The 13,981-nt window shown below is 34.1% G+C and overlaps 1 protein-coding gene across 15 annotated transcripts in view; it reads right to left on the bottom strand.

Annotated features, from left to right (window-relative positions):
• ttn.1 (titin, tandem duplicate 1) overlaps positions 1-13,981 on the bottom strand; it is a 151,510-nt gene that overhangs the window by 102,441 nt on the left and 35,088 nt on the right. For 3 of the 15 annotated variants that reach the window (XM_083536188.1, XM_083536182.1, XM_083536196.1), the window contains exons 43-62: positions 10,580-10,870; positions 10,195-10,482; positions 9,320-9,430; positions 8,962-9,235; positions 8,596-8,860; positions 8,239-8,506; positions 6,636-6,845; positions 6,471-6,548; positions 6,339-6,365; positions 6,164-6,220; positions 5,941-5,988; positions 5,514-5,573; positions 5,120-5,191; positions 4,625-4,702; positions 3,707-4,303; positions 3,336-3,437; positions 2,548-3,072; positions 2,265-2,351; positions 1,793-2,032; positions 529-744 (exon numbers count right to left, since the gene is read on the bottom strand). In XM_083536188.1, the coding sequence (XP_083392314.1) occupies positions 529-744; positions 1,793-2,032; positions 2,265-2,351; positions 2,548-3,072; positions 3,336-3,437; positions 3,707-4,303; positions 4,625-4,702; positions 5,120-5,191; positions 5,514-5,573; positions 5,941-5,988; positions 6,164-6,220; positions 6,339-6,365; positions 6,471-6,548; positions 6,636-6,845; positions 8,239-8,506; positions 8,596-8,860; positions 8,962-9,235; positions 9,320-9,430; positions 10,195-10,482; positions 10,580-10,870 (3,894 nt within the window). The remainder of the gene's footprint in view (positions 1-528; positions 745-1,792; positions 2,033-2,264; positions 2,352-2,547; positions 3,073-3,335; positions 3,438-3,706; positions 4,304-4,624; positions 4,703-5,119; positions 5,192-5,513; positions 5,574-5,940; positions 5,989-6,163; positions 6,221-6,338; positions 6,366-6,470; positions 6,549-6,635; positions 6,846-8,238; positions 8,507-8,595; positions 8,861-8,961; positions 9,236-9,319; positions 9,431-10,194; positions 10,483-10,579; positions 10,871-13,981) is intronic. The other 12 variants (XM_083536183.1, XM_083536195.1, XM_083536192.1 and 9 more) reach the window with 6 other exon arrangements.

Consider the following 13,981-nt stretch of genomic DNA (forward strand, 5'->3'; position numbering starts at 1 on the left):
CCTTGTAAAATGTGCAGTATGTAAAAGCATGAATTAATAAACAGGGGTCCGTCCTTTTCTTACCCATAATATTTAGATTTCTTTCTGATAAAGTTTTTCTTTTTGCATTAAGAGCCGGAAAGAATTATAAAAAAATAATTAATATTGAGTTAATTAAACTACATTATCTGTTCATGCATTTTGGTTTGTATCTGATCACTTATTCAGTTTTTCTTCAAAAAATGTAGGGTAAAGTGTTTCCCAACACTAATCCATAAAACATAATTTAGGCTAAATCCATCTAACTACTTGCAAAAAAAAAAAATCTGAAACAAACATTCATTTACTTGTCAATTTGTACTCACCTAACTTTCTTTTAAAACTGACAACTAAATTCCCCTTTTAACTCCTTAACGTATTAAACTAGACATGATTTGTGATAGGCCCCCAATCTCTGTTTTTTTGCAGAATATTTTAACTTTTAAAAATGACAGTTGAAATGAATATTAAGAATTACAAAGGAAAACCCTTAAGAACAACCAATCATACCTCTGGCTGGTGCCAGATCCTTCCTCGTTTGAGGTATAGCTGAAGTTTTTTCTTCACATAGTGTTTTTTCAGTTTTAACTTCAGAAACTTCAGGTTTCAACATACTGTATTCAGATTTATAAGATTCGCTTTCGGTTTCATGAAAGATTTCCTTTGTCACTGTTTTCTTAGTCAATTCCACTTTATGTTGACTTTGTTCAACTCCTTTTAGAGCTACTAAGAGTTTAATGATAAAAAAAGGATATTACTATGTGGAAATGGACCGTTTTATATTACTCTGAACATAAATTTTTTCTACAAATAAATTTAATCCTAATATTTTCCACCTTGTAAAATGTGCAGTATGTAAAAGCATGAATCGAAAAACAGGGATACTATTTTCAGCCATAATATTTAGATCCCAATGCTAATTTGGATTTGATTTTTTTCTGACAAAGTTTTTCCGTTTGCATTAAGAGCCGGAAAATTCAATAGAAAAATAATTAATATTGAGTTCATTAAATTACATTATCTGTTCATGCATTTTGGTTTGTATCTGATCACTTATTTAGTTGTTCTACTAAAGATTTAGGGTAAACTGTTTCCCAACACTAATCCATAATATAAAATTTATGCTAAATCCATCTAACTACTTACAAAAAAAAAAAAATCATTTATTTACTTGTCAATTTGTACTCACCTAACTTTCATTTCAAACTGACAACTAAAGTCCCCTTTTAAACCCTTAAGGTATTATACTAGACGTGATTTGTGATAGGCCCCCAATCTCTGTTTTTTTGCAGAATATTTTAACTTTTAAACATGACAGTTGAAATGAATATTAAGAATTACAAAGGAAATGTTGACTTTATGTTGACTTTGTTTAACTCCTTTTGGAGATACTAAGAGTTTAATGATGGAAAAAAAGGATATCACTATGTGGAAATGTACCATTTTATCTTACTCTGAAGGTATATACATTTCTCTATATATTTCTCTATTTCTCTATAATATATAATATAATATTGCTGTCTTGTAAAATATGCAGTATGTAAAAGCATAAATAGATAATCAGGGGGAACTTTTAGCAGCCAGAACATTTTGATCTCACTGCTAATTTTGATTTTAAATTTGCAGACAAAGCTTTTTCTTTTGGAAAATCTATTCATGCATTTTAGTTTTGTATCTAATAAATTTTTCAGTTATCTGAATAAACTGTTTTCCCAACACTAATGTATGCTATACATTACTGAAAAGATGATACCCAAAGACCTGGCAAGCATACCTTTGGAAGGATCAACCTCCATTTTAGTTTGAGGTTTTGTCTCCATCTCAATCTCAGATAGAGTAATTTCAGGTTTAGTGTCTACCACCTTCAATGAAGTCTCTATAGCCTGATATGGCAGATTCTCACTTTCATATGAGGTTTTTTTTGTTGAAATCATTTCCTTTGTTATGGAAATTTCCTCTAATCGCTTAGAAATTTCCATTGTTGCATATTGCTTTTGTTCAACTCTTTTTGAAGCTGCAAACACATGGAAGATTTTTAAGATTCCACCATCTGCTGGTGTCAGAAGCATGTCCGAAAAGCAAGCATTCAGAAAAAGACTATAATTCGTAAAATGCACTCTATTCAAATGATTAGTACAACTTTTACATGCTGATGAGAACAAACAACATTAAAGACATAACACATGATCCAAGAAGTACTTTTGGGTATTTCATTAAAAACAAACCCCAAGATCCACCTAGCATACCTCTGGTAGGAGCCATTTCAATCTCCTTTCGAGGTTTAGGCACAGGTGCTTCCTCAGTTGGAACTTCTGGGTATTTAAGTTCAACCACTTTGCAAAGGTAGAAATGATATTAGACAAATGGAAAATGATCAACAAAAATATTATGATCAATACTGTCTTGAATAGAATGCATGAAAGAGGGTGTTTAAAGACACATTTGTGTATAAAGAATATATGTGTATTAGTGAGAAAAGTCAGAAGGTCTTAATGCAGATAACAATCTTAAATTCTCTGGTAATTATACCTCTCTTTGGGGGAGACCTCTTGACCCCATTCTTTGAAAGAACAGGTGTCTGTTCCTGAATTGGCTCAGGCTTGGGTTTTGCCAGAGGTAGACTTTGTATTGGCTCAGGCTCTACTTTTAGAGCTTCTTCAAGAATAACCTTTGGTTTATCTGGCTCTGCTTTACAGATCGATGGAAGCTCAATCTTCCCACTCGGTTCTGGCTTTTTAATGTCTGGAGACACCGCTGTAGGTTCTAGCTTTTTAGCCAGTTTGTGTTCTACCACTTCTCTAGAGGCAGGTGTAAATTCTGGGATTTTAACAACCTCTGCCTTTTGTAGTTCACATGGAACTGTTGAAGTCTCAGGTTTTCTTGTTAGGACAAGTGCAGGCTCTCGTTTTGTACTCGGCTCAGCCTTCAACGTTTCAGACAATTCCTGTTTAGGTTTTGCCACTCTTGGTGGTCCAGGGGCAACTGATGGCTCAATGTCTGACTTTTTCATTAGTTCTATTTTTGGTTTTTCTGTTATTTCCACCACCTCATGAGCTTGGAAAGAAGATATATTGGTTATGCTTATACAGTTCAAAAACGCAATGATACTTACAGTTGTATAAGATTTCAAAGACCAGTAAGAGGTTAAGATTAAGAGATTAAGAATTTGGACAACCAAGTTTAGTTGTCACAACACCAAAACAATACACACATGAGTATGTGAATAAAAGGTTTTCATAAAAATACAGTATAAAATGCCACAAACTAAATCTTATTGCTTATTTGCCTTTTTAAATTGGTTTTCTTCTGACAGTTACCTTTTACTGGTGTTATTGCTGTTTTTTCAGGTAAAAGCTCTTCATGTTTTGTAGTGTATTCTGGCTGTGGTACTGCTTCTGGCTTCTTAGGAGCACCTGATTCTTTTAACAAAGATTTAAAGTAAGAAACATCCCACAAAATACTAGAATGACAAAAGAAACCATGCACAATGGGGACAGAAGAATGAAGAGCAATGTTCAAAAAGAAGCAAAGATAGCAAATATACATCAAATGCATCACAGAAACATCTGAGAAAAACATACAATGGACACATATATAAACATGCACACAAACAAATATTAAACAGACAGAAATGGATTGACATACAAAGAGACATGGTAATATTCTACAAAGGCAACTAATATAATACCTCTGATTGGTGTGGACACTGTTTTTTTTGTAACTGGAACCAACGTTTCAGGTTTAGGCTCAGTTTTTAGCTCTGGCTTCTGTGTAGCCTTTGGTTCAGTTTTTAGCTCTGGCTTCTGTGTAGCCTTTGGCTCATGTTTAGGCTCAGGTTTTAGCTCTGGCTTCTGTATAGCCTTTGGCTCAGGTTTTAACTCAGGCTTCTGTGTCACCTTTGGCTCAGGCTTAGGCTCAGGTTTTAGCTCTGGCTTCTGTGTAGCCTTTGGTTCAGGTTTTAGCTCTGGCTTCTGTGTAGCCTTTGGCTCAGGCTTAGGCTCAGGTTTTAGCTCTGGCTTCTGTATAGCCTTTGGCTCAGGTTTTAACTCAGGCTTCTGTGTCACCTTTGGCTCAGGCTTAGGCTCAGGTTTTAGCTCTGGCTTCTGTGTCACCTTTGGTTCAGGTTTAGGCTCAGGTTTTAGCTCTGGCTTTTGTGTAGCTTTTAGTTGAGGTTCAGCCTCAATTTTAGGCTCTGGCTTGGCTCTAGCTACAGGTACCACTTTAGGCTCAGTTGATAGCTGAGGTTTGGGCTTAGGTGCCTCAGGAACTTCAGGTTTTAGAAGAGCTTTAGATAAGACAGAGAACTGTTAGTCTCTAAAAGATGATAATAAGGGACATTACAGACAATAACAGAAAAGAAGAAGAAAAGTGCAAGTCCAATTATACATATTATACATAATATGGTCAGTTAGAATCAACACATTTTCCATGCTAAAAGACAAGAGTCTTTACATATGTCAGCCTGTAAAAAAAGATTTTGTAAAGTTTTCTTCATTTGTAGTGAAGAATTTTACAGATGCCGCATATATAAATTTCATTTTTGCACAATCGACAATAATGAAGAATCTGAAGACAACATATGAGGGGACAATACTAAGGACAATACCTTTAGGTGCAGGCTGTTGTTTTGATTCAGGCACAATTGTTACGGGAACTGTTTCCTCTACAGGTATGATTTCAGGTTCTATAAAGTACAGCAAAAATAAAATGGAGATACAAAGTCACGTACGTTTTTTTGTTGTTATCAAACTGCATCGGTGATTATAATGATAATGAGCCAGTATTTTTAATGCTAAAATTTCTATTATAGACCATTTTTGAGTTACAAAAACTAAAACTAAAATACAGTGTATGAAAATGCCTGCAAACTGTAATAGAGTGTAAAAAAAACTAATGTGTTGGTAGAAATGTTAAATCCCATAAGAACACCAAATACCAAATAGAAAAATACTTAAATTAAACATACTTTCATACACGTCAAAATATTCTTAAAAAGACTTTACATTTTTCCTAAATAGAAATGTTTCAAGAGCACGTTTAACAGATGCTCCACTGTGAATATACAGAGTAAAGGAAAAGAAAAAACATGGCATTCTCTTACCTTTTTGAGGTTTTTCTTCTGTCTTCTGTGCCACCATTTTAAAAACAGTTTCTTCAATGGGCTTCTTTGGTTCTGAAAGAAAACAAATAAACATTGATAAGCAAAAATAACTGGACATGTTTCAGGATTCTTAAATTCCATGGCGTGTAGGACATCTTCTTTGAAGGTTTTAATAGCGTTATTAATGATGTATTAGATACAATAGGGGGGAAAAAAAACCAAGTGGATTAGTCAGTATAATAGCAGTTATTGAAATTCTCACAAGTTACACACTGATGATAAGGACAAACAAATAAAAAAAATCAAGGGGATGGAAGACAGAGTTTACACAGCGCAGATGAAATAAGCTAACCATAAAAGCTCTCGGGTTAATAACATGGCAGCTGTGATATACCTTGAGTTGGTGTTACTTCATGAATTACTTTTTCTTCTTGCACTGTCCAACTCTCATATTCTACCATACCAACATGAAGTGTGATAAGAACACAAGAAGGGGAAAAAGAAGCAAGAATACATAAATGAATGAATGAAATAAAGAAATAGATTAGTCCTTTTAAAAGAAAAATATATTTGTTTAGAAACCTGCTATTTATTTCCTGTAACATAACTCTCCTTTGGGTAGTCACAGATTAAATAACTTTAATGAATAAAACACAACAGCTTTCGTGGTTATTAGTTTAACAATCTGGGCTACGGTGATTTTTTTGTTTTGTTTTGAAGAATAAGAGATGGAAAGCATATTAGGAGGAGGATGGTTAAAAAATGAAAAAGAAAAAAAAAAAGTAATCAGGTTAAGGGTGGAATAACATTGGAACCAGTACCTTTTACTTCAGTCTTTTCTTCATAATGATAATATTCGGTTGACTCGCCTTTAAATAGGAAAGAATTCAATATTAAACTGCTAAGCACTGCTTAGAAAATGTATTTCTCTCTCTCTCTCTCTCTCTCTCTCTCTCTCTCTCTCTCTCTCTCTCTCTCTCTCTCTCTCTCTCTCTCTCTCTCTCTCTCTCTCTCTCTCTCTCTCTTTAAAGAATGCTACCTCACCTTTGAAACTAATCATAGATGAAACCTCAGGCACTTGTATTGTTGTATCTGGGACATCTAAATTGAGAAGTATTAAGAATGGACTTCATTTGTATTGTTTAAATTGCTTTAAATGATTCAGATTTGCAGAATTGAGCAACTAAGCAACTTTCTTTCTAAATATAAAATTACTCACCATAAGAAAAAGTTCCTAGATCAATTTCTGTAAAAGGACATACAATATGTATTGAAATCAGAACCCATATCACTAAAAGTTGGTTAATGAAATGTTAAACACATTAAAGTGCTTGTCATGTTTAATTAGTACCTTTGCCTGACAGGTACAGCTCAGCTGTACTTTTAGTTTCACCAATGGGCTCCAGTCGTGCGATGACTGAGTAAACGCCTAAAACATGATCAGAGTTTGAGTGAACTGATGAACTCATTTAATTAAGTTCTACATTAAAACGAAACAATAGTTCATTGTACACACCTTCATCCTCAGATGTTACGTTACGGATGATCATAAAGTGACGTCGTCCTTCACACTGGAAGGCATATTTTGGACTCTCTTTAAGCTCCCAAGAGTCTTTATACCATGTGACGACTGCATTGTCAAATGACAACTCGCACTCGAAGGTTGCAGTCTGGCGTTCCTTCACCACAATGTTTTGAATGCGCTTAGTGAACTGTATCGGATCGGCTGGAAACAAAATATGATTTGAATAACTAACTTATCGTACCATGTTCTAGTATGTACTAGAGGTGTCCCTGATTGAGGATCTACATGGTTGAATCAGAGCTGTGACGTCTTGCCTATAGTCGACTGATAGTCGTGCAGGAGGGGGGTATTTAGAAGGCGACAACACCAGGTGGTCGTAAAACGATTCCTCATAATATTTTAAAGCCACAGTTTAGAGAACATCACAAAGATACAGAAGAATATGTATAAAATATTTGGATCAAAAAAACTAAAAATCAGAAATAAATAACTGCAGAAAGGCCACATTGCAGACAGGATTTGCATTTCACATGCCAGCAAATGAAAAACAGAACAGAATATACCATTACAGAATATCCCAAACATTGTTAAATATTCAAATCCCTGCTGCCAAGATGCTTTGTGTCAATCACAGATTATGGAAAGTGAAAATTTGATCTGTCAATAGGGGGTACGAGTTGTATTTATTCTAATAATTATTTATTCTTCTTTCTTTTCACATATTTATTTACAGCATTATCATATTTGGCTGTATGTTAACTTATTTGGAGAGAACAGGTAATTCTATGTGTTCACCCTCATATAAGCAAAATGGTATGATCATCAGTTCATAAAAGAAGGGTCACCTCTAGTATGTACCATATATAACCTTTGCATTCTTACATCATTTTTATTTCAAATAAGAGTAAGGCCACCATGGCCATGCAGTTGAAGAGTTTTAAGAAAAAAAGAGATAAAATTCTGCATTTATTAGTAAGGACACAAAATGGAACGCAAAGTGATCAGTCAAGAGATCAAAAAAAGTGTTCTGAAAAATAAAACCTTTTTTTGTGATGTAAACTTTTACACTGTGAACCCTGTGTTCTATGGTGTGTAATTAATTTAAAATGTAGGGATCACATTTGTTGCATTACATGATGATCCAGTAGGAACTTGGTGATACCTGCTATAGATTATGTTACATAAGCAAATATTCTTTGACTGGAAAAGTTTGAAAAGCAACCAGTGCATTTTGTACATATAAATAAATGCAGATGTAAAGAAAATTTGAAATGTGGGCAAAAATAAACAAATTAACTCAATAATGATGTGAACTATAACCACGAAGAAAATATTATAGAATATATAAAAAATCATCAGAAATGAGAATTGACATTCTGCAATCTTCCACATATCACACAATGTAGCATAGCCAACTAAGTGTAGAAATTGAGACTTGCATGTAATTATTCAAGAGTGAAATAATACAAAGCTGCACTCCTGGTAGCTTTGTCTACTTACCAAGAGAATGCTTAATCATGTTTTCCTCTCTCTTCGCACGATTTAGTACATGGCAACTGACAACAAAAGCGAGGTAATGCTTAAAAAGACTTACCTACAACGGACAGTGTGGCACTGGAGATGTGTGGGCCACAAACAACACGGTAATTTCCCTGGTCACTTTTCTGGACGTTCTTGATCTTCAACAAGTGCCGATCACCCACCACTTTAATGTCGTATTTACTACTGTTCTCAAGCTTCTTAGAGTCTTTGTACCAAGACAGTGTGATTTCTGGGTAGTTGATCTTAATTTCACACTCAAACACAGCATCTGTGTTAACTTTGGTAGTTTGATCTTTGATGTCATTAAGCAGGGAAATGGGCTGCAAAAAGGAGGCAAGTGCAAACGGTCATATATCGATCAATATCTTAGTATAGGAAGTAAGAACCGACTGCAGGAAAAGCAACTTACTTCAGTTTGCTCCATTCTTCGCTGCAGATCAGCCACAAGTTTAGCCAAATCCTCATCGGATTCTCTGGTACGTTCATATCCCGGTCTTTCACTTTCTTCACCCTTCTCTCTCTTCAGCTGTTCAATGGCCTGGAGAAGGCCACGGTAGTCAGTGATACCGTACATGCGTGCGTACTTCTCATACTCTTTTGGGTCTACATTTCTTAGCAGCTCAATGATGTTAATGTCTTCATTCTCTTTTGGACTCTTTTGCTTGGATGGAGTCCTGAAAATAACAGAAAATCATTTAAATAAATAATATCTTTACTTAATATATATTTTTTGTACAATACTCTATATTTACAGTGCATCAAATCTCAAACTCACTTCTTCAGTTTCACTGCTTCATGTGTAATCTCCTTCTTCTCATCAACAGTCAGATCAGTGCTGGATTCGATTTCTCCATGCTTGTTGGATGCTACACATCGATACTGGCCAGCATCTGATTTGGTCACTTCTCGGATTTCCAGCTTGGCATCTTGGCCCTTCTGTACAATGGCAACCCGACCGCCTTGAGTCATCTGCCTCCATTTGCCCTTCATCCATTTTACATTGGGAATAGGATCACCACCAACCTTGGCAATAAAGGTTGCAGTGCCCTCTGTAAAGTGGAACGTGACATACACTTAGATAATATCTGACACCTTAAAATAGAAAGGAAATTTCTGTTGAAATAAGCACTTACTCTCTGTTATACGGGCACTCTTGGGTTCTTCAATGAAGAACAAGTTGTCCAGTTTCTGAGCAGGCACAGGTGCTGAAGGTCCTGTTTGTGCTGCTGCTGCGGCTGCTCCTGCTGATAAACAATACATGAAAAATGTTTGTCAAAAACAACTGATGTCAATTAACGTTACACCAATTGTGGTAATCCACTGAAAATGACCCGGACATTTAAACACCAAGGCAGAGATGATAACAGAAGCATCAAAAAGTAAATTCATCCTCTTACATGTACAATCAAATTTTAAGTCTTGTGTTGGGAAAACAAGAACTTGAGAATTGTATGGTGAATTAGAGGAGGACATTCAAAACCTGAATTATTCATTAAAAACAGGCAAAGTCTTTATAAATTATAGTACAAACCATCAAAATACTTTCTCCTGCTTCAGCTTCTTTTCAGTTTTCCCTCAAAAGGTGAACAAATAGTAAGCTAAATATAATAACTTATAATAGAGGAAAGATTTTAACAAGTATAATACACTTTTTCCTTTCCGTCTCCTTCTATTTATTGTTATTATTATTATTATTATTATTATTGGTTGAATTAGTATGCTATTTAAGCACATTTGCTTAAGTTTGCTTAAAGTAGAATTCAAGTTATAAAGGAAGTAATAATGTAATCGTTACAGCATTGGACTTTGGATTCAAAGATCACAAGTTCAAATCCCAAGCACACCAAGCTGCCACTGCTGGGCCCCTGAGCAAGGCCCTTAACCCCACAGCTGCTCAGTTGTATGAGATAAATGTAAGTCACTCTGGATAAAGGCCAAATGCCAAAAACAAAAAGTTAAAAATGTGAGTTGCATATCTGTTCTTCACATTTAAAGATTCCAATCATACCTTTAATGGTGACCTTGGCCTTAGAGAAATCACTACCAACATTGTTGGTTGCCTTGCATAGGTAGTCTCCTGCATCATTTCTGGATGCTTTGGCGATTGTCAGTGTGGCAGTGCCATCCACAAACATGAGCTTAGAGTTGGCTGAAGAAATCACCTCTCTTCTGTCCTTCATCCATTGTATTGACAGAGGAGGAGAGCCACAAACATGGCAGCTAAGGCTAAGGCTCTCACCCTCATTCACTGCGATAGGCTTCAGAGTCAGATCAAAGGTTGGTGGCATTTGTTTTTCTTAATAAGGAAAAAGAATTTATTTTTTATGACCAGAACAAACATATATATAAAACAAACCATTCAAAAAGGACAAAATCTTAATAAAGATTTGTACCTGTAATGTTTATCACCACATTATAGGATGCAGTACCAGCTTCGTTAGAGGCACTGCAAGTATAGGTGCCACTATCTGATGTTTGGGATTTCTTAATACATAACGCAGCCACGTTGCCCACAAAGGACATTTCACAGTCAACAGAACTGAAAATCTGCTTGTTATCTTTGTACCAGCTGATGGACAGTGGCTGTGATCCAGACACACGGCCCTCAAGTTTTACAGGTTTATCCTCAGTCTCCTCAAAATGCTCTGAAGGCTTCTTAGTGAAGGTTGGTGGAATTTTTGCTTCTGAAAATAAAACAAAGTAGTACACTCCGTTATGAAACACTCAGGATACATAGATGTGAGTATCCTTTACAGATATTTGCAGGTCTCATGACAATATATAGCAGAGAAACATTAACTTTCCCCATGAATGGATGTGTATGTGAATTTTATTGATTCCAATTAAAAAAACACCAGCTCTTAAGGTCATATTTGTATTAATCATACATAGTATAAAAATTTATTACAAAAATTGCTACCATCCCAAAGCTATTTTCTTATAAACATCCATCTATAAGTGTTTTATTTTGTAATACCGTATACCACAGCATTTATTTTTTTTTACAAAGAATAAATATTTTAATACAAATATATTTAAATGTTTGTAAAAAGAAAAAGTTATTGGGGAGAAATTGTAAGTTTTTAGGCTCTAACAGAAAAACTCATCTAAACAGTCAAACATGGAAATGTAGGCTTAATGGTATGGGGTTGTTTTGGAATAGGGAAAGTTGGACAATTATTCAGAATAAAAAGAAGAAAATGAACCGACATGGCTAATATTCCATACTTCAACACCATGCAATTCCATCTGCACTGCAGCTACCTGGAACCGACTTACCATACGCCATACAACAAGACAATGAGCCGAAGCGTACGTCCGAACAGTTGACTGGAGTATCTATTATACAATGGCCTCCCAGTCATCACACCTAAATCCAACTAAAATTGCTCTGGGATGAACTGGATCGCAAGGTCATAAAAAATTATCCACCTAGTGAAGAACACCTCTGGCAAGTTGTACAAAAGTTATGGCAAAGCTTTCAGTTTCAGCTGAATGTTTGGAGAAACAAACTTTCTAGATGCCCAGATTGTGTAAAGCTGTTATTAATGCTTAGAAAGGTTTTATGTATTGAAAAGGTGTGACATCTGTACATTTATATGTTATTAATTTGTAGGTAAATATGATGCTCAACTGACTCTCAAAATGTTCTAAAAGTATCTTAAATGAATACTTTTCAAGTTTTTAATACTCTAATCAACATGGGCCTGGACAAATAGAAATACTTTATATCGTTAAAAATTCATAAATCTTCAGGACACCAAACGGATCTTTTGTTATGTTTCCACACGGATGGTTTTAATTGCAGGATGTGTGCATCATGACGCAACAGTAAAACAATTGTTGAGTGATTAAAAATGATTAAAGAAAGGACGTTGTGAATAAATGTGTGCTGCTTGCTTAACTTTGAGTCTTTTATAATTATTTATTTATATATTTAATAAAAAAAGTCAAACAGAAATGCACGCTGCATTAATTAAGTGTTAAATGTATGAAAATAAATTTGCATTAATGTTGACAACCCTAATATATATATATATATATATATATAGATAGATAGATAGATAGATAGATAGATAGATAGATAGATAGATAGATAGATAGATAGATAGATAGATAGATAGATAGATAGATATAGATATAGATATACATACTTAAAGCACCCATATAGAATCCTATTATAACAAATTAAAACAACAGTTAACTTTTTTTAAAAGAAAGCCAAAATATTTTGCGTCAGAAATGTCAGTCTTTTTTGAATATCAGCATGGCAGATTTTAAGCTTGTGCCTCTAGACCTTTGTTCTCATGGCTATTTCCAAATCACATACACACTGATATCAACACAATTCCTTGTGTGTAAAAAAAAATAAAATATATATATATATATATATATATATATATATATATATATATATATATATATATATATATATATATATATATATATATATATATATATATATATATATATATATATAATTTGATCTTTCAGGTTACAACAGCAGAAGTGCAATTAGCCCAAAAACAATTTGCACAAATGTTTCTTAAAAAAGACCTTTTTCTTATTCAGCATTTTCTTACACAATAAAAAATACTATAAGAAAAATAGCATAAAAGGAAGTCTATTGTGGCTATCGAAAAAATCAGTAATCAGCATAAACTTAAAAGAGGTCAAAAGCAATTATCATTTCTGAAGCAAAAAATCTGTTTAAACATATGTCGAAAAAGGAGATTTTTTATATAGTTTTTGTATTTCCACACTAAGCATAAACTACTATTCTTCTGATGTACACTGTAAGACATCAAGCAAATCTATCAGTGTACTACTTTGCATAGTTCCTAATACAACTGGTCACTTAACTATAAAATCATATTTACAGAAGTTAAAAATAATGTGCTTACAAATCTCTTTCCTGTCTATAGAACATATTTTTTAATGTTGATAATGCTTAGAAATTCTTATAAAGTTAAAGGCCTGGTATTACAGGAGGTGAATAAAGCTTGAAAATTGGTTAGATTACTAGAATATTAACTAGTTAGTTCTAGTTAGGTTAAGATGGGTACTATTTGGTTGAAGCAAATTTGAGGGCACCAAGAGTATAACTGAAGTTTATTAAAAAGTTCCTGCCAGCATTAATCTGGCAAGTCCCCCACAAAAAGATATCTTTTCATTTATCATTTATCCTCTATCAATTTAAGATAATGCAAGGAACCACAAAAAGCATTTAAGACTTTGTTGTTTCCTCTTTTGGAAGACCTGAGCTGAGAGTTTCTTCACAAAATAAGCAGGTGCTTAGAAAGAGCACAAAACCAGTCACATGACTCCTTTAATTGCAGATAAATTGGAATCCTTTGGCAGTATTCCCAGTATTCTATTAGTACAGCTAATGTTACATAAGCAAAAGTGCATGTCATCTATTAAAGATTGTAAATTGTACATTGCAAGTGCTTCAGTTGGCAGGTTTATATCCTTAAGCCTCTTCTCAAATCGAGCAGGTTCTGAGAGGAACACCAAAGTGCTCAAATTAAAGTTATTATTCTGTGTAAATATGCAGAGCTGCCATCCTGAATATTCTGGCCCAAGTTACACACATATATATATATATATATATATATATATATATATATATATATATATATATATATATATATATATATATATATATATATATATATATATGTCGAATCTTGAGCATGATATCCAAGAAAGTCCATATTAGGCAAATGCTAAAAGATCCTAAACCTTATCCAATTATGCTTACCCAAAGTATATGACTAACCATGATGGGTGTC

This window comes from Silurus aristotelis (genome assembly GCF_946808225.1).
Source record: "Silurus aristotelis genome assembly, chromosome: 3".
Taxonomy (NCBI): Eukaryota; Metazoa; Chordata; class Actinopteri; order Siluriformes; family Siluridae; genus Silurus; species Silurus aristotelis.